Genomic DNA, 19,744 nt, shown 5'->3' with positions numbered 1-19,744 from the left:
TATTTCTCCCTTCATCCCACCATATTTAAGGTTTGTGAGTAGTGAGGTTTTTTTAGGGTTCTTCATCAGTCTGTTTCATAGGCCTCACTACAGTGTTAAGTCCTCAAACCCACAGTGGGGCAGCATTCCAGGGAGAGCACCGGCTGGGTATATAGCACATCTTAAGGAATCAGTCTCAGGTGGTTTATGACATGTGCAAGGGAGCACATGCAGTTATATAATGCGGAGCATTCACCTAACAAAATTTGAATATTCATGCCAATAATTGGTTGTATATTTGCTTTACATGTCTTAAAAGTTTTAATTTTACATAGTAAATTTCTCCCAAATATGAACTCCTAAATTTATTTGGAGGTTTTTATCTTGACTATGATAGAGACCTTAAACATCTTTATTTTAGTCATGTTTAATCATTCTCATTTTAGTCATGTTTCTGAAAAAGTCATAACCAGTCAGAGAATATATGGGGAAAAAAGAAAAGAGATGTTCTATTATGTGGGAGATAATGGCTACTTTTTTTTGCAAGGTAAACTTGAACATTTTAGTATTATTTTCACAACTACAGTTAAAGGAAAGGGTAGTATGTACTTTGAATTCATGTAGTCTTACCAGACTATGGGTGCAAAGGAGTCACATTCAAGGTTATTATCTGCCTGATAACTTTCCCTATATCCATGTTTTAGATGTATTTCTTTTTTTAACCTTAAAAAAATTGAGATATAATTCACATACTATTAAATCCATCCTTTAAAAGCATCTGTTTCCTTGTCTGTAAAATAAATATTATAATACTCACCTTGCAGAAGTTTTCAGGGAATTGGAGACCTGTATCAAGAGTTGGGGGTGCAGCACACACCTTTCTGAAGTCACAGCATTTCATCAGTCCTGGGGACAGCAGCTTCACTTACACAGTCCTTTGGAATCCAGTGGACTTTGCCCACAAAAGTCGGCTATCGCAGGCTATGGAGTCAAGTGGCTTCCTGCTCACTTGTGATTTGTGAGCTTCAAAACTGTAATGTTTCACTAGCAATCTATATCCATTTTAAAAAATGTTATCTCTTCCTTCTAGTGAACCTGCAACATTTCAGAAATACCACCAAGTGAGTCTGCTTGCAAGATTTCATCAAGACCTGGAGAAAGTGGCAGCCATTTCCTTGGTGTTCTCCACAGGATCTCTCATAGGCCCGAAGTACAAGCTCAGGATTATCCGAATGAAATTAAGGTCACTCGCCCATCCAGACAGGTGAGCCATACATAGGCAGGGTTTGACAAGCTCCTGTTTTCCAAAGATGCTGTTGGTCTGGTCCAGTCTGCTTGGTCTAATTCTATGTAATTGGACTTCATCAACCACAGTGAAGGAAGTGAGGGGTTTTCCAAGAATAGACTTGATAACAACAATTGGCCCAGTAATCCAAGAAAATTTTACTGGTACACACTTAAAGATGGGTGTCCTAATAACCTAAATAAATAATGTGGTTATATGTTTAGAGTTATACAATTGCTCCCTAACCACTCTACCCACATTGCTTTGCAAGCTGATAATTTGTTGTAAAAAAGAAAATCTTATATAATTTGGCAAACTGATAGAACAGGGACTGGTATAAAAATGGTACAGAAAAATGAGAATATTGTATTCCATGGATATAGTATGAAAGTACTGTATCAATGTTAAATTTGATAATTGCACTGAGAATATCCTTGTTCTTAGGAAATACACACTAAAGAATTAAGTGGTAAATAACCTATTCTCAGCTGATTTTAAAGAAGTAAACAACAATGTGTGTATGTGTGTGTGTGTTTGTGTGTTTGTGTGTAGAAAGAGAGAGATAAAAGAGAGAAGAAAAGGTTGTGATGGCATATATGTTTTGTTACTAATGCCTCATATAGTCCTAGCATCCAATCCATGGATAGAGTCCAGAAGTGATGTGAACAGTTAGTACTTAACAAATTCTTCTTTTCCTGAAGGTTTAGGGTACCCTAAAACGTTTAATAAGACAAGTTTCTTCTAAGAGGAGAGTCATTACATTTTAAAACTGTAGGACTTTTTAATACTTTTTCCATGATTACCAAAGGAATACATGTTCATTTGAAAATTTTGGAACAAAACATCGCACATAATGTCATTATTTAGAGGCAACCACTGTTAATATTTTTGGTTATTTCTCTCTATTCTGATTTCTATTACTGTTTTTAAACCTAGTTAAAGTTATATGTCAAATAAAAATTTACGTCTTGCTTTCTTCTTATTGTTGATGTTACTTTGCTTATTTATGATAAGTATTTTCTTATAGCATTAGAAGTAATTGCTAAATCATTTTATATGCTAAGGATATAATATAATTTATTTTACTAGACTAGGGTCATTTTATTATTTTCTTGACAAGAATATTTTATCTTATTTTTACAGGCCCCAGTTGTGCCGGTATGATCTTGTACTGTTCGAAAACATTGAAACAGTCTTCCAACCTATTTTTTGCCCAAAGATGCAGATGTAACTGTTGTCAGGACGCATGAGCACCAGTAACATCGAGAAAGCCATGACAGGCTTTTTAAAAGCTTCATCTTACCTTTTCCTCAAGGCACAAAATGTATGGAGAAACCAGGTTTTTTTCCAGTAGTGTCCTATGGATATCACATTGAAAAATATCAGACAGCTTTGGATTATAGAGCAGTCCTGGGAAGGGAGCCTCTAAGTAGGGCAAGTCAGAAATAGCTAGGCTCCAGGCAGCCCAGCACCTTGTCTGGCTGCATCCTGGGGCCTCGTTTGTTCTGCCCTGTGATTCTGCAGCCTATCACTCGGGCAGTTCAGTTGGACAAGTATCTCAAAGGGAAGAACTGGCAGGAGACCTCACTTTGGACCCGATTCCACTTTTCCTGTGCCAGATTCATCCAGGTTCCCACACAGAGAAGGGAATGGAGACTGACCTACCTCACAGGGCTGTTGTGTGGGTCTGGGAGGCAAGTTTGTGACGGGTTCTTTGAAACCCCATGGGTGCTGCATCCATGAGTGGTTTGATAAATGTGAATGTGCTTTTATTTATTTTTATATAGCTTATCTAATATGTAATAAAGAAGCTATTCCTTATCAATACCAACTTCTCTCTTGGGCTGTGTGCTCTGGGAAGGCAAGAAAGCCACCTCCGTGGCTCCCCACCTTCTCTAAAGTAGGAAAAATGTTTATTTTTTCTTATTACTAATGTAACCTGTGATTATTAAAGGAAATTTAGAAAATGCATAGATGCAAAATGAATATATGCTATATATAACCACCTGTTAGAGGTAATTAATATTGACCCTTTGGAATAATGCTAAATAACTCGTGTTGCTAACATGTGAATTCCAAGCATAAACTGGTTTGCTCTTGGAGCACTGAAATCTCCAGGTGGAGGAATTCTTAGGCTTCCCCAGAACTGTGTGTGATACATGAATCTGAAATGACTACAGCAGCCAAGCCAAGAGACCCAGAGGACCAAGACCAGAGTCCAGGATCAAGGGAAGACCATCCATGGGGCCAGATGCCCAGTGCGGGGACAAGCCAAAGGGGTGAGCACCACGCGTCCCACTACTGTGGCTACTGTAGGAAGGTGACTTCCTCATCCAAGTGAATTCTCCTACTGCTTTCTGTGAGAACCGCCCTTATTTGAAAGAAATGGACTCTCTATTCTATAAATTATAGAATTTTGTAAATATGTTTCCATGTGGCACATTTTTATATAGGTAACAGAGTTTTTCTCTTAATTGAGGGATGCCTGCAGTGAATGGCTGAACTCTGAAAAAAGTAAGTCTCAGCTACATTCCTGCCCACTTGGACACTTTATCATCCTTCCTCCTCCCTCCCACTTTTCCTCAGCCATTGTGGATGGAGAGATAAATATGCTATAGGGCTACAGGCCTGGATTATTTTATTTCATTTGTTATGCATTTTTTTGATTAGCAGAGTTGCTTCTTCATGGTCCTTCCCTTGCCCGGTAGGCAGTGGGTCAAAACAATAGCAAGGAAGTGTCAGAAATAGCATTTCTATCATTTATAAACTTCTCGGGCCAGTGGGTCTCCAGCAGCTTCTCCTGGTGTCTCCTAGGTTGGTACCTTGCTCACTGTGAATTGGTTGGACGGATGAATGAATGGGCAAGTGAGTAAAGGAAGGAAGGGAGTTTGTTCACTGGAGGGGAGATGAAGTTCAAAGAGTTTCATATAACAGTGATCAGGAGAACTGAAGGCAGTTACAGGTGTGACCACTCTCTCCTCAGAATCTTTCTCCCAAGGCCCCTGGAACTTTGGACTCTCTCTCTTAGTACCCTTGCCTCTCCTCCCTTTTCTTTGTTAGTGTCTCTGTCTGAATCCCAAATCCAAGATGCAGTCTACTCTCTTCCTGACCATCTTTATCAACTCTAGTTAGTGTGGATCTTAGCTCAGTTGTCCCTTCTTCAGGGGGAGTCTGCTTAGACCTCGTTTTCCAAACAGCACACTGGACTTCTGCCTAGTAGCACTTTTTGCAGTTGTGTTTTTGTACACTATTTGTGTGATTATTTGTTTACTATCTATTTTTCTCCACTAGACCATTCTGCAAGGCAGGGGCTGTGTACTAGTGTGGTGCCTGCACTTGGGACATATTTATTAAATGAACACTCCATTATCTTGTGAGCCTTATGGAATCATGTTCAATTGTAAGTCAAGGCCTCCCCTCCCCCAGTTGTCCTTTGTCAGGCTGCCTGGGCATGCACTGTGAATGAATGGCCTTGATGGAGGCTGGTGCAGCCTGCAGGCAGTTCACTGGCTAGTTAGAATTGGCTCTGCAGGTGTTGGAATGGGGGCCATGAGAAATGGGGAGACTGGGGTCAGAGTAGAGGTAGACTGGGAGTGGGGAGCACATTCCAGGACTTCTTTCCCAAGTAAATAAGTTGAGTAGGAGGAATCAGAACAGGAGTCGGTGGTGGGGGTGGGGGATAGTCAGGGGCAGCCAAGCAGAAGCCTGGGTAGTGAGCCTGTAGGGAATTTTGTATTTCCCAAAATAGCTCTGTCAAAGGTTATTTACCACCTTGTGTTGGCTGAATCCCACAACCTTCAGGTCTCCTTGCTGGATTTTTCCGTGGACTCTGACACTGAGCTCTGGTCCCTTTTCTAACAGTCTTTATTAGGCTCTCAGGGCACCTCTCCTGCCCACCTCCATTCCTCATCCAACATCCTTGAATGAACCACCTGGTCCTTTTTCATTGATTCCACTATTTCCCAAACTGGCTTCTGATCTCAGTCTTCGCTTTCACAAAGGAACCGGAGGATAAGAGATTGGATGCTGTGTTTGCTCGTGTTGGACTTCTGTTGACTTAACTCTTCCTAAGCTTCCATTTCCTGAACTGTAAAGGGGGGCTATTAAGAATCCTTGCTTCGTGTTATATGGAATAAATACACTTTTGCATGTAAAATGCTTCCTGTGAGGTCTTGAGTGTATTCAGTACCCAATGAATGAAAGCTGCCATTTCTTCTCGCCCCCCCCCCTCATTTCAACTCTATAGAGACAGATGACATCCAAATCCGAATGTTCAGTCTGATCCCCGAATCTTCACCTGCTTGTTGAGAGGCAGTACAAGGTAGAGGAGAATGCATGGGCTCATGAGGGGCAGACAAGGGCTGAGTCCTGTTCCACACTTCCAGCTCTGGACCTAGCAAAGTGACTTTATCTGAACACCCGCTCATCTACTCATCCATAAGTGGGATAATGATACTTGCTTCTCTGGAGTGGAATAAGCTTTGGCATGTTTATTTCCTCCATGGCACTTACCATGTTCTATAATTATATCTTTCTTCATGCTTTCCCCCAACCAAAGGAAAGTAAAACCCTTAAGAGTAGGAGCCTTGCCTTCTGGTTCACTATTCTGTTCCTTGCCCTGGCACACTTCTGACAAAAGCTCAATAACCCTAGTTTCTCATTCACTTTCTCTCTTCCTATATTCCTTTGACTTCTCAAAATCAACTTGTACCAAACCAAACAACTAGTCATTTTCTTGCCAGCCCTGAACTATTAATTTAACAAATATTTATTAAGTATTGATTCTAAGCTAAGCACAGGGCGAAGGTTCAGAACAGATAAAAGATTTATGAGATATTGTTTCATTTGTGGAAATATTTACTTTCTACTAGGGAGATGGATAATGGCACGGGAGCATAGTATTTGCAATAATAGCAATAGAGACACTTCACAGAGAAGGAGCCCCAAGCATAGAGAAGGAACAATTTTTTTTGACTATAGGAGCTGGAGGAAGCTTCTCAGTGGAAGTGACAGTTGCCTTGGGTGTTGATGAGAATAGGGATTTTCCAGGCAGAGAAGATTGCCAGATGTCAGGAAGAGTCTTGTCAGAGGCATGAACTAACATGGTTCATGTTCAGCTGGGATGAAGGGTTTAAAGGGAGGAAAATGAGAATGGAGGGCTGAGACCATTTACCCCCATTTTTTAAAAATGGAAAGTTTCAAACATACATAGAGAAAATGGTATAAAATCCACCTCCATGTGCCCATCATCCAGCTTCAACAATTATTTCAGTGGACAATCTTGTTTGTTTATATCCTTACCCACTAAACTCTCATCTCATTAAAAAAAAAAATCCTCAACTGAGGACACCCCCCCATCTCTTTTAGAGAGAGATGGAGAGAGAGAAACATTGCTGGGTTGCCTTCTTGCACGTGCCCCAACCAGGGATCAAATCTGAAACCTGGCTATGTGCCCTGCTAGGGAATCAACCCCCAAACCCCAGGGTCTATGGGATGATGCTCCAACCAACTGAGCCACACCAGCCAGGGCTCATTATTTTTTTAGGCCACAAAGTTTTCTTTAAAAATTTATTTTGGGGATGGGACACCACACTTCTACTCAATTAAGAGAAACATTTTTTTAACAGTACAGAGGTCTTTTACACTTACAATACTATGAATTATAGGGAACGGGTTCCAGCAGCCCAAGCTCCTTTCCATTGGTTCTCACAAAGTTATCTTCTGTGGCTGGAGCAGGCTGGCTCTCCAGTTGAACCCACCTACTTTTCTGTTTGGCTTCCTTCTTTTTCTGATCATTTTTCTTCACATATTTCAAGAAACTATCTTGGTTGTTAGAGTGCCTAATAAGTTCAATACGTACATTAATTCTCTCCGTAAGGATCTTGCCCTAACTTGTTTGTTTACAATGCCAACTGCATGCTGGGTAACTCTGTAGACTTGTCCAATTTTGCCAAGGGAACATTTGTGGGACAATCCTTTGGGAACAGTGCCCATTCCCTTGATGTCTACAATATCACTCTTCTTGTAGATTCACATGTGTGTGGCTAAAGGAGTAACTCAGTGTTTTCTAAAAGGCCTTGAGAATATATAGTGCATAGTGGGTGCCTCTCATCTTTCCCTCTGTGTTGGTCATTTTGGCAAATTACTGGAAGATGGTGGTCTAGCCGAAAGGCCATTCCCATTATTTTTATGCAAATCCCAGACTCTAAATCGTTTCATTCATTAATGCTTTGGTATTTTGAAAGATAAAGTGTATCCTTTAATCTTCTTATAAATGAGTCATAATATATACTCTAACACTGCAACTTATCTATCTGGCAACTGAACTGTATAGGATATATAGAGTTGCCTCTCTTTTTTAGGAGGTTACCTAGTGTTGCATTTGTGAATAAACCATAATTTACCTCACTAGTGCCCTACTGATGGGCATTTAGGTCATTCGCAATCTTAATGTTGAAGCAAAACTGAGAGGATACCTTTGAACATACATCTTTGTCTATCTAGGGACATATCTATAGATTAGATTTTTGGACATGGAATTGCTAGGAATTTGTACATTTCAAATTCTGACAGGTGCTCCTCATTTGGCCCAAGAGGTGTTCTGGATGATATGACAAGGAAGCTTTCTCTGTTCAGAATAGTGACATTTTGGAATCCTCTCTGTCCCTTCTCTATTTAATCAATCATATGTCCTACCAACTCAATTTCTTCCAGTCTGTCCATCTTCTTTCCTTCATTCCCACTGGCTCAGGCCTGCATCCTTTCTCATCAGGACGGTTGCAACTATAGACTCAGAATGTATTCTATTCATTTGCAAGAGCAAACATCCTGAAATGGGAACTAAAACATTCTCTTGCTTACCCACATCTGCTGGTGTCTCACCATGTACAGTATTAAAAAGTCCAATTTCTTTGCCTACCTTTCAATGCTTTCCATTTTGTCCCTAACTTCTCACTCATTTTTCATACACCTTAGTCTTCACTGAACCTTGACTTGACTTTGGTGCCTTACTTGGGCCTTCACCTCCTTCTCTCCCTTCTTTCTCTGTTGTGGAAATCTTGCTCATCTTTTAAGGTAAATTCAAGCCCCACCTCCTCCTCATCCACTCAGTGTAGAGCAAGTAGTTTAGGACCCAGGTTGACTTGGATTCTAATCCTGCGTTTCTTTGGGTGAATGTCAATCCTTCTAAGATTCAGAGTTTTCATCTGTTAAAGACAAAAATAGCAACCTTGTTGTGAACATTAGATTATGCATCAATAAAAGGTAATTCTGATAATTCCTGTGGTCATTATGTCCAGCTCACTGCACTCTATTGGAGCCCCTGCTTCTAGACTGGCTGCGTTTGCTTGGTGTGCCAGCTGGTCGTCAACAATACTGTCTTGACCAATAGACTGCAAGCATACTGTGGGCAGGGCTCGTGATTTGCCGCTGGATCTTCCAGCGCCTGGCAGAGAGCCTACAAATACCTGGAGAAAGAAACAGAAATAAAAGTAAAAAAAAAAAAAAAAAAAAAAAAAAGTGAAAGGACAGATATGCAAGGAGAGTGTCCAAAAGAAAGGTTGCCCCTGGAATCTTGGCCCAGGCATAGGCGGGTGGAGTTTGTCGGAGCCGGGGCGGGGCCTCGACATGGGGGTGGGGTTTGGCGCGGGTCCCGCCCCGGTCCGTCTTCAAACGCGTTCCCCTGGCTCCGTCTGCGCTCGGCGTGGTCCTCGACTCTGGCTCTAGGCTCCTCAGCGGCCCGGCGGGTCGGAGGGCGGGCGCCGAGATGCGTTCACTGCTCTGCCTGCTCTTGGTCTTCGTTGGCTGCACCTTCACGTTGTACGTGCTGTCGACTCGACTGCCCCGCGTTCCGACACGGAGCTCCGCCGAGGAGACTGAAGGCAGGTGCGTGGCGGGGACCAGGGCTCAGGTCAGAGGAAAGGAGCCAGTTTCGAGGATGGGGTCTGGGAATGGGAGATACGGATTCCCGGATCGAGGGCGACGGGGCCGAGATTTGGGGTTCAGTTTTAGGACAGGCGATAGCGGTCAGGTACCCGGGCCGCCTTCTACATGGTCTCGGGCAGGCCGGGTGGGTCGGAGCGGGGCTGGCCCTGGCCGGGACCTGTGTGCTGCTGGCTGCACTGGTGTGCCGTCTGGGCTCGCGGCAGGTTCCCCTTGGGTGCTGATTTCTGGGGGCGGAAACGCGGCGCTTTACGCCGGGCAGAGGCTGTTCGAGCGCCTCTGTTCGCGCCGTGGTTTCACCAGCCCATTCGCTTTCCCACAGCTTTACCAGGCTTAGCCCTAACTCCTATTCGCCCCTGTTTGGACCTCCAGCCCCATCTTCACGACTGCTCTCAGCCTCCCTACATCGTGACCCCACTTCACGTAGGTCTACCCTTGGGACTTAAAGGCATTCGATCTTCAGGTGAAACGTTTCATGGACAACTTTAAATTATTCAGGAATTAATTTTAGGGTCGGCCCCTCTTCCTGACTGTCTCTACCTTTCCCCTTATCATCACCGTACTGGGTGAGGCAGAGGCGGTGTAATACCTACCAGGCTGGTTTGTCCTGAGTGCTCTGCTATTTGTATAGTTCATGGGAGTATGCCTGGCACAGCATTGCAAGGATGTTACTGATATTTGAATATTTGGACAATTATTTTCAGTTACTGTATTCTTTTGCTCTAGCTGGGAAGGCTTTGCCGTGGATGTCAGATATGCTAAGAGAAACATTTTGATGAGAGCTAGGAGGGTTTGCCCAGAATCGATGGATTCAAGGGTTGTTCAGATAGCTGAGACAAAGTAGCCTTTACACTGTAACCCTTGTACAGGATTCAGAGTACATTGAGGACCAGATAAACAGTAGGGTGGAAAAGCAGGCTATTTGAAGGGGTTAGTTTCAAGCCTGACATATTATTAAGAGGTTATGTTTATGGTGCAGTACGAATATACTTTCCCACAGAACCTTTAATTTGCTTGTTACTGTCTGCTAAAACAGTCATTTTACCTAGAAACTCAAGAGAAGGATGAAATTTGAATTGTCCTTGGCCTAACGTTTGTGGGGGCGGGAGACTCCTTGAAAGGGAGGCAATTTAGGACGTTTGTACTTGCCTGGAAATTGATCCATTTGGTTCTTAAAAATAGATCATAAAACCTGAGAGCTAAAAGGAAACTTAGTGATTATCCAACACCAATCCTCATTTTTCAGATAAGGAAACTGAGGCCCAGGGACTAGCGCAATATCACACAGCTGGATAGTAGTAGAATTCAGACGAGTTCTCTTGCTTCCGAACCAGGGCCCTTCTGTCTGCTTTGCTGTGTTGTAGCAGGTCACCCATCATCTGGGGCTCCCATTATGTGCATATTTCCAGAAGAGCAGATGATGAGCACATTTCTACACCTACTTTGGAAAGACGACACCACAAGTGAGTTTCACAGGTACCAGGTTGATCTGGACTCATGTTTCCATCTGCTTTTCCAAATCCCCAGGTCACTGTGGTTCCCCTCTGACCTGGCTGAGTTGCGGGAGCTCTCCGAGGTCCTACGAGACTACCGGAAGGAGCACCAGGCCTACGTGTTCCTGCTCTTCTGCAGTGCCTACCTCTACAAACAGTGCTTTGCCATCCCTGGCTCCAGCTTCCTGGTCAGTGCCTTGTCCTTCTGTCCTGTCAGGAAGCCACTTTCTGCCTTTGTAGAGGGTCCCTTACACTGCAAGTCACACAATCCAGAGGACAGACTACTGGGACTACCATTTTTGACAGCTTCCCTTGTGGTAGGCATTGTCCTAGTTGTTTTAGCTGCATGACCTTATTTAATCTGCCCCAACAGTCTTATAATGTGGGGAGAGGTTGAGTGACTGTCCAAGAGCCCAAGGTGAGGAGGGAGTAAGGCTGGGATCTGAACCCACTTCCACCCAGCTCCAGAGTCTGCCTTTCCTTTCAGATATGCTGCTTTTGTTTCTAAGGCTTGAGTGCGATGGAGCACTGATCTTGGGAGACACACACATATACCCTGAGCTGGGTCAACTCCCACTCAGAGCTCCTGTAACAGTCTGCATTTTGACACTGTTTTAGATGAAGAAGCAAAAGCATTCAGGGAACATCCAGGAAAAAAATAATCTATTTTTGGGGGGCCCAAGTCCTTCTGATCAAGCCCCCCTCCCTGAAAAAAAAAAGTGTTTTCTCCAGTAGTCTATAAGTTCCTGAGTTCCTTGAGGGTAGAGCCTGTTTCTTATTCTCAGCCCTTGTATTCCTTTACCTGGTACAGTGAGGTGCCTTCATAAGTATTTGATGAACAAATGCAAATTGTTCATGGTAATGTTAGGCTGTAGAGGATCGAGAAGTTTCCCTGGCGGGGAGAGAACAAGTCATTCTGATTTTCCCGGTGGCCCCTCTGGAGCCACAGTGTCAGACCTGAGCTTGTTCTCTGCTTGTTGGATGCCTCTCATCAGTTCCCATCTCAGGTTATACAGAATGATCTGTGCTTTCCCCTCAGCAGCATTTTAAACTGGTTCATGTAAATATATGAGTATATGTATGTTAGGGTCTGGGATGGGTTTGAATCCCGGCTGTGTAACCATGGGGAAGCCTTTTAACTTCTCCAACCCTGTTACTTGTATGTGACCCTCTAGGGTTGTTGTGTAGGAGGATTAAGTGAAACAGTGGGTGTTGAGTGGCTGGTGTGGTGACAGTGCCTGGTCACAGTGGTCCTCAAGCACTTGTTGAGTGATTGTGTGATGGAACAGGAAACCCTGCTTCTCTCTCCTGCCCCAGCATCTTTTCTCTACTGCAGGCTTAGGCTGGATCTGCTTAAGCAGTTTCTTTGTTGGAAACTGAAAGAGTAGCAAATGTGGCCATCCAAGAGTGACAGGGGAGGTGCCTAATGTTTGAGGTCAGGGGCTGACTTCCTGGGTGCCTGCCTTCTCACTCGAGCTGATCCCTCTTCAGAGCAAAGAGCCAGCTGCCACGTAGAGATGAACTTGTCTCTGCCTAGTGTGACCTTGGGCACAACACCTAATCTCTCTCCTGCAGAAGGGGGTATGGATAGTATATGACACAGGGTCATGGTGAGGATTGAATGAGGATCCCACATTTGGCAAGACGATGTTAAGCAGCCAAATTGCATTTAGGAAGTATTGGCTCTCTGTCAGTTTTGTTAATCTAAGACTTTTCTGAATGTCATCTAGATCTCCGGTCAACATGAAACCCTCATTATTAGCATACCACATAGATGTAATTCCAACAAAAAGCAAAATAACAAGACAATTTATTTATTTATTTTTAAAGATTTTATTTATTGCCCTGGCTGGTGTGGCTCAGTGGATTGAGCACTGGCCTGCAAACCAAAGTGTTGCTGGTTCGATTCCCAGTCAGGGCACATGCCTGGGTTGTGTGCCAGGTCCCCAGTTGGGGGTGCGTGAGAGGCAACCACACGTTAATGTTTCTCTTCCTCTCTTTCTCCCTTCTTTTCCCTCTCTCTAAAATAAAATAAAAAAAAATCTAAAAAAAAAAAAAAAAATACACACACACACACACACACACACACACATATATATAAACGCTTAAAAAGAAAAGATATTATTTATTTATTTTTAGAGAGGGCAAGGGAGAAAAAAAGAGAGGGAGAGAAACATCAATGTATTGAGAAACATTGATGGATTGCCTCTCGTATGTACTCCAACTGGGGACCGAACCCACAATCCAGGCATATGCCCTGATAAGGAATCGAACCAGCGACCTTTCACTTTATGGGAAAATGCCTAACAAACTGAACCACACTGGTCAGGACAGAAATAAGACATTTTATATATAGCTTGTGCATTTAAGGAGTATTGGCTCACTTTGTCATTTTTGTTCATCTAAGACTTTTTTGAATGTCACCCAGATCTCTGGTCAACATGAAACCCTCATTATTAGCATACCACATAGATGTAATTCCAGCTTGTGTGGTCTTACTGAGGGAAAATTCATGGTTTGTGTTCATTTAAAATGATAAAAAATAACTTGTGAGTTTCATTTCTGCCTTCTCGGAGCACCCGTGGTTGCAAGATGTACCACAGCCCATGCAGCAGGCTGGGTGCTGTATACTCCTATTTTCTCATTAAAAAAAAAATTTTTTTTTTAAAGATGTTATTTATTTTTAGAGAGAGGGGAAGGGTGGGAGGAAGGGAGACAAACATCAATGTGTGGTTGCCTCTTGCACGCCCCCAGTCGGGGATCTGGCCCATAACCCGGGCATGTGCCCTGACTAGGAATTGAACAGGTGACCTTTTGGTTCACAGGCCAGCGCTCAATCCACTGAGCCACACCAGCCAAGGCCCTATTTTCTCATTTTATTATCTCCTGCCCTCTGAGGTTTTAATCCTCATCCCTGTTTTAAAGGTGAAGTTATCAAAGCCAGGGTGTAGTTCTCAGCTCTTTTAACACTTTTCATTCTTTAAAATGGGAGTTGGGTTTTGGCCAGGAGGGTGGAGGGAACCTATGACTCTATATTTAAAAAAACAAAAAACAAAAAACCCTCACCCGAGGATATGTTTATTGATTTTAGAGAGAGAGAGAGAGAGGGAGAGAGTGAGAGAGAGAGAGAGAAAGAGAGAGAAACATCAGTGTGAAAGAGAAACATCAATTGGCTGCCTCCCACACGGGGATCAAACCGGCAACCTAGGTATGTGCCCTGACCAGGGATTGAACCCCCAGCCTTTTGGTGTATGGGACGATGCTCCAACCAACTGAGCAACCCAGCCAGGGAAACTTTTTTTAAATTGAATTTATTGGAGTGACATTGGTTAATAAAATTATACAGGTTTCAGCTATACAATTCTACAGTGCGTCATCTGTATATTACCTTGTATATTTACCACCCAAAGTCAAGTCTCCTTCCATCACCATTCATCCCCCTGGAAACATAAGAGTCTTGACTTCTGGGATGAGGTGAATGGTAGCTGCCAGATGTTCTCGTGGCTGAGGGGTTTGTTTTCTTTGCAGAACGTTTTAGCCGGTGCTTTGTTTGGGCCATGGCTAGGGCTTCTGCTGTGCTGTGTGTTGACATCAGTGGGTGCCACATGCTGCTACCTGCTTTCCAGTATGTTTGGCAAACAACTGGTGGTCTCCTACTTTCCTGATAAAGTGGCCCCACTGCAGAGGAAGGTAAGGGGAAGGGGTACCTCTGAGTGCTGGACTCCCACAGAGTCACCTTGTGACCCTGAAGGGGGTGAGGGGCAGGGGTTTCCCACAGTGTTCCTCCACCCTGCTTCTGGAGGCCCCAGGGGTTCCTTTGATGTTTCCAAGAGGCACAGACCTGGCATCAAATCTCAGCTCCATCATTACCAGCTCTGTGACTTTAGGCAAGTTCCTGACATCTCTGAGCCTCAGGTTATCTCTGTTTTAAAAACGAGGAAAACAGTCTCTACCCTGGAGGGTTGTTGGGAGATTTGGGAACAGAATGTGTAAAGTATCTAGAACAGTGCCTGGCACCAACAATTTTCAATACCTGGAAACTTTCTGCTTCCTAATGGCCTTGTCTTCTTTGGCTACAGGTGGATGAGAACAGAAACAGCTTGTTTTTTTTCTTACTGTTTTTGAGACTTTTCCCCATGACACCAAACTGGTTCTTGAACCTCTCGGCCCCGATTCTGAACATCCCCATTGGGCAGTTCTTCTTCTCTGTTCTTATCGGTAAGACACTGATGGAGTAAGTTTGAAGCTTCAGGGTGGTCACGCTGGGGGACTGCCCTGGGTTCGCGGCCACACGGCCATATGCCTGCCTCTGAGAGCAGCGGCTCATGAAGAGCATCCTCAAGCCTTATTGGCTAAAATCCTGATTTCAAATCTACTTGGGCTTCAATAAGAAACCTTATAAAAATACTTTCAGAAAAAACAGAACTTTATTTTACCACTGTTTTAGTACCTATTGTGTGCCAAGCACTGTGCTAGGCATTGGGATTAGAGGAGTCATCTAAAGCACGTGACTTGGCCCATGGTAGGTGCTCAGTAAATACTAGCAGGACATGCAGGGTTAGAATAAGGGTATGTGGGCAGAAGAAACGACAGAGACAGAGGAAAGGAACATAGCAAAAGCCTTCCTATCTGGCTTTGGCGCCTGGTGTAAGATTTGCCTTAGGAAGCAGCTGGTACCATTGAAGTTCCTCTTGCCTTTTGGCAGTTGTGTGACCTCCAGCAAGCCACTTACCCTCAGTGGGCCACTTAGCCAGATGAGGGGCTAGAGCAGTCAGTGTTTCTCAAAGTATGGGCCTTGGACCACCTTTATGAGCAGGCTGTAGTGCTAACATCCTGTTGTTAGTGACTATTATTTTGTTTGGGAAGTAAACCATTCTCTTTACGCGCAACGCAAGGATTACCTCTCTTAAACCTTCTTTAGGGCATGGAGGGAAAGAATAATCAGGGCTTCTACGGCAAACATAATAAATCTGTGGTTGAGCAGCTGCTATTAATAGGGGATTCTTGAGAGGAATTGAGATCTTAAAGCAAAATCTCCCAGTTTATTCTGGTCATATCAGCTTTCACACAAAGTGTCTTAGTGCCTCAGTAGCCGGTAATAACTTAGGTGGCGCAAAGCGTGGAAAGATTTGGGACACCAGAGTTCCAGGCTCCTCTCTGACAAGCTGGGCAACATTGAGTGGTCTGTGATCTTGAGGCATCATCTGTAGAAGAGGGGTGGATTATCGGGGGGTCCCAAACCAATAAGAGTAGGCAAAGGAGAGGCTTTTAGAACACAGGTTCCTGTTAAGGGGTCTTCTTTAAGAAGAAGAAGAAAAAATAAAAAACATGAACAATAAAATGGCAATAAGTACATATCTGTCAACAATTGAATCTAAAAAAATAAACAAGCAGAACAGAAACAGACTCATAGATACAGAGAATGGTTTGACAGTTGCCAGGTGGGAAGGGGGTTGGGGGTATGCATGAAAAAGGGGGAAAGGATTAAGAAGGACAAATTGGCAGCTACAGAATAGTCATGGGAATGTAAAGTACAATGCAGGGCTATGGTCAGTGGTTTTCTAATAACTTTATATGGTGCCAGGTGGTTGCGAGGCTTATTGGGATGATCGCTTAGTAAGTTATGTACTGTCTAATCATTGGTGTGTACACCTGAAATTGATGTAATAATGTATGTCAGCTGTAATTGAAAGTAAAAAATGACAAATTTAAAAAAAGAAAAAAAAAAGCAGGTTCCTGATGCTCTACTAGACTCAGGCAACCAGCGTCTCTGGGGTGGAGCCTGAGGTGGTGTTTTTATCAGCCTCACAGAGGATTGTTATGCCACCAGCCCGACCAGCCACCACTCAGACTTTTGAGATCCTGTGAATTTGGTGACCTCTTAGAAACAGTATAGAACATACATAGTAGTACCTCGGAGAAAGTTGTTTGTTTTTATGTTAAGCGTACTGTAAATCTCATAATGCTGGTGCTTCTTACTTGGCTCTTGGGTGTTTAGATCCTCATTTGAGACCCACCTCTAGCAAATGGGTGAATCTTATACATTTGTGTTCTAACTGTACTCCTTTATTTTATCCTTCACTCATTTATTTTTTCCTGTTAAAATCGTTGTAATCTTACTGTAGTGTATATATTTTTGTAAACCATCTCAAATCCTTCTGTTGAACAAGGCAGGTGTATATGGGAAGTGAAGAAAGGAGGGGAGAAGTGGAAAAGGAGGGAAGGAGGTAACAGGTTTAGGGGTTAGGAGCTGGGAAAAAAGCCAAACCTGGAGTCCCTGTCGTGAATTTGTGGTGACACTTCTGGAGGGCTACCGTTCTTCCTTTTCCTGCCTCCCCCAGTAACAGGCTCTTTCCCTTTCCTCCTTCCAGGTTTGATCCCCTACAACTTCATCTGTGTGCAGACAGGCTCCATCCTGTCAACCCTTACCTCTCTGGATGCTCTGTTCTCCTGGGAGACTGTCTTTAAGCTGTTGGCCATCGCTCTGGTGGCTTTAGTTCCTGGAACCCTCATTAAAAAATTTAGTCAGAAAGACCTGCATTTGAATGGATCAAGCAACACCAGTCATCTAAATAACAGAAAGGGCATGTGATCTGGGTATTTTGGTTGCTGTGTCCCTGGACTATGTTGCTTACATGTGTAATGGGTGTGGTCCTCTACAGCCCTTCATTGTGTTTTAATTACCCTAACACTGTTCATCTGTGTGTAGTGTCTTATCATAAAGGACACTGTGCTCTAGAAGGTGAATTATATCAGGTTCTCAAACCAGCCCTGGTTTAGTAGGACACTGTGAAATGGATAGCCTCGTAGAAAACCCAGTTTATATTTTATTGAATAACAAGGGACTTGGGACAATCTGTTGTACTTGCCTCTTGCCAAGCCCTGAGCTGCCTCAGGAGAGGAGGGTCTTGTCCAGAGTGTGTCTTCTGCAACGTGACAGGCTGTTGTGACAGGTGTTCTGCTGAGTCTCGGGTATTTGTTATTGGTTTAAATGATGACATGTGAGCCCATGTCACTGACATCCTCTTCATCTTGTTAGTCTCCTGAGAAGTGTTTCTTCTCTATTTTTTTGCTGATGACCTACCTCTTCCATAAACCAGGGGAAAGAAGCTGACAAACTGCTGAGAGCTTCAGTGTACAGCTCAAATGCACAGTGATTTCTGTGATCCTCTTTGCGTCCAGACACACTGATGTTACCTTGTATGTCACATTTCCTCTGGTGGCATGTCCTGACAATTAAGCTGACTGCAACAGACTATTAAATATGAATGGAACGAACTCCATATTTTATGTATATGTTCAGGAGAAATTCCTATACATCTGGACAGTGCAGAGTCCTTGACTCACCTGAACCAAATGACCATCAGTACATTTTCTAATCTGTCCTTTCTGTGTGGCAATCCCTTCTCCCTCCTGCTGCAAGAATGGATTCAGTATGCTCAGACATTAACCAGTGTACCATCCGAGTTTTTCAGTTTGTCATTTGCCAAGAATAACCTGAGGAGTGATTATATTTTATCTTTTAATTATAAGAGGAAAACTTGGTTTTGGGTTACTTTGTTGTGTTGTATTTCAATTCCCCATAGCCGTCGTTGCTTCCTATAGCAGCAGTGTTGAATTGGCACAGACATGGGTTATTACTTCCCGGGACAGATGGACCTTCGCACCTAAGCTGACCAGCTCTGGGATCCTGTACGTTATAGGAGGAACTCAGTCCTCACCAGAACTGTCGCCCCTGGGCATGATCTGCTGGGTTTTTGATTTAGCTTGACCAAGAATCTTGCCAAGGCTTTAATCTAGGCCACATGTTGTACATGAATTCTTGAGAATGAATTCCCAAGCATTGTTTTTTGGACTCGTATGATCCAAAAAAAGAAAAAGAAAAACAACGACTTCATTTCTAAAGATGTGTTGCTTTAAAAGAAGCCTGATAACAAGGGTGGGGGTGAAGAGGCCAACTGGACTTTGAAATCCGTGGCTGTGGGTTCCTGGAGTAGGGGAAGGGAGGGAGAAACAAGGAAGCTTTCCACACTTTGCCCTTTATCGGAACCCTTAGATTGGTCTCTCTCCCTCGTCCCCCATAATCTTGCAACAGTGTGCCTTATCAGTTGTGAGTTTACAGGCTAAGCAATTTCCCAAATAAATGGATATAAATGTTCTGTGTGGTATGTGTTTGTATGCGGTGCTAACTTTCAATTCCCTTTGCCAGCGGGAACCAGGATTGGGAGAGAATATGACGGTCCAAAATGGTGTTTAGCTCTCCACTCCCAGGCGTTTTACCAGTTATTTTCTGGAAGCCAGATTTTCACTTTGACCTTTCCCCTCTCTATGCTCACTTTATAGCAGGGTCACTAATAATGCTTAATAGCTATAAGATGGGCAGCAGGGAAGCTGTTGGGAAGAAGCAGAACGCCTCCCTAGGCTATGCCAGAATAATCAGGAAGAGGCTACAACAAAATAAAACAATGATGGTCTACCTTTTGTGAATGTGTCTAATGAAAGAGCCACAGAAACAGCTTTCCTATCTCCTGTTTTTTCCTGGCTGCAAGAAACCCAGTCACATACAGTCTGCTTTCCCTAAAGTTCATACAGACGCTGAAATTGGTGAAGACAGCTCTCAGGACACAATCGGCGCCTTTAGGAAAAGACGACCAGAAATAGTGAAGTACACTTTTTAATTCCATGCATTTGTTTGCTTTGATATCACTCTTGTTCCCACTGCTGTACAATTGTTTGATACAAAGGGAGTCGGCATCAGAAGCCCACACAGTGCAGGGAACTAACAGTAGCGGAGACCTCAGGGGACAGAGGAGGGAGTTTATTTTGAGACATTACCACAAAAGTGAAGTTTCTTTGCTCCAAATTGATAGGGAATTCAAATTATTGCAATAAAGAATTGAAGTGTGTCTTCCCACTTCCAGAGTCTTGAGAAATGGTCACTGGAGGTAAAGTGCTCCCAGGTGACACGGTCAAAAAGGGATGTCTTCCTAGTAGCTTGTGCATTCCGACTGGGGTTTCCTCCAGAGTACAACCATCAGAGGACCCC

General features: G+C 43.5%; 2 protein-coding genes across 2 annotated transcripts in view; both read left to right on the top strand.

Annotated features, from left to right (window-relative positions):
* LIPH (lipase H) overlaps window positions 1–3,235 on the top strand; it is a 37,952-nt gene extending 34,717 nt beyond the window's left edge. Inside the window, exons 9-10 of the mRNA XM_090275090.1 lie at window positions 1,070–1,243; window positions 2,408–3,235. Coding sequence (XP_090131216.1) covers window positions 1,070–1,243; window positions 2,408–2,495 — 262 coding nt within the window. The 3' untranslated portion in view covers window positions 2,496–3,235. The remainder of the gene's footprint in view (window positions 1–1,069; window positions 1,244–2,407) is intronic.
* Window positions 3,236–8,920: 5,685 nt separating this feature from the next.
* TMEM41A (transmembrane protein 41A) lies at window positions 8,921–18,857 on the top strand. Its single transcript, XM_090275080.1, has 5 exons — window positions 8,921–9,148; window positions 10,733–10,886; window positions 14,227–14,388; window positions 14,778–14,916; window positions 17,070–18,857. Exons 1-5 carry the CDS (start codon window positions 9,030–9,032, stop codon window positions 17,288–17,290), a joined length of 795 nt encoding a protein of 264 aa, XP_090131206.1. The 5' UTR covers window positions 8,921–9,029; the 3' UTR covers window positions 17,291–18,857.
* Window positions 18,858–19,744: the final 887 nt, after the last annotated feature.

Source organism: Furipterus horrens, unplaced genomic scaffold, assembly GCF_987537825.1.
Source record: "Furipterus horrens unplaced genomic scaffold, mFurHor1.1.pri manual_scaffold_1, whole genome shotgun sequence".
In the NCBI taxonomy this organism is placed as follows: domain Eukaryota; kingdom Metazoa; phylum Chordata; class Mammalia; order Chiroptera; family Furipteridae; genus Furipterus; species Furipterus horrens.
Note: the sequence above shows the minus strand (reverse complement) of the source record. Positions and strands in the feature narration are given on the sequence as shown.

Bases quoted from the DNA above. Each gene is read 5' to 3' on its own strand.
- TMEM41A (XM_090275080.1), top strand. From the start codon at position 9,030: ATGCGTTCACTGCTCTGCCTGCTCTTGGTCTTCGTTGGCTGCACCTTC. The intron at 10,887-14,226 runs GTCAGTGCCTTG...TTTTCTTTGCAG, and splicing joins TCCCTGGCTCCAGCTTCCTG to AACGTTTTAGCCGGTGCTTT. The intron at 14,389-14,777 runs GTAAGGGGAAGG...CTTTGGCTACAG, and splicing joins TGGCCCCACTGCAGAGGAAG to GTGGATGAGAACAGAAACAG.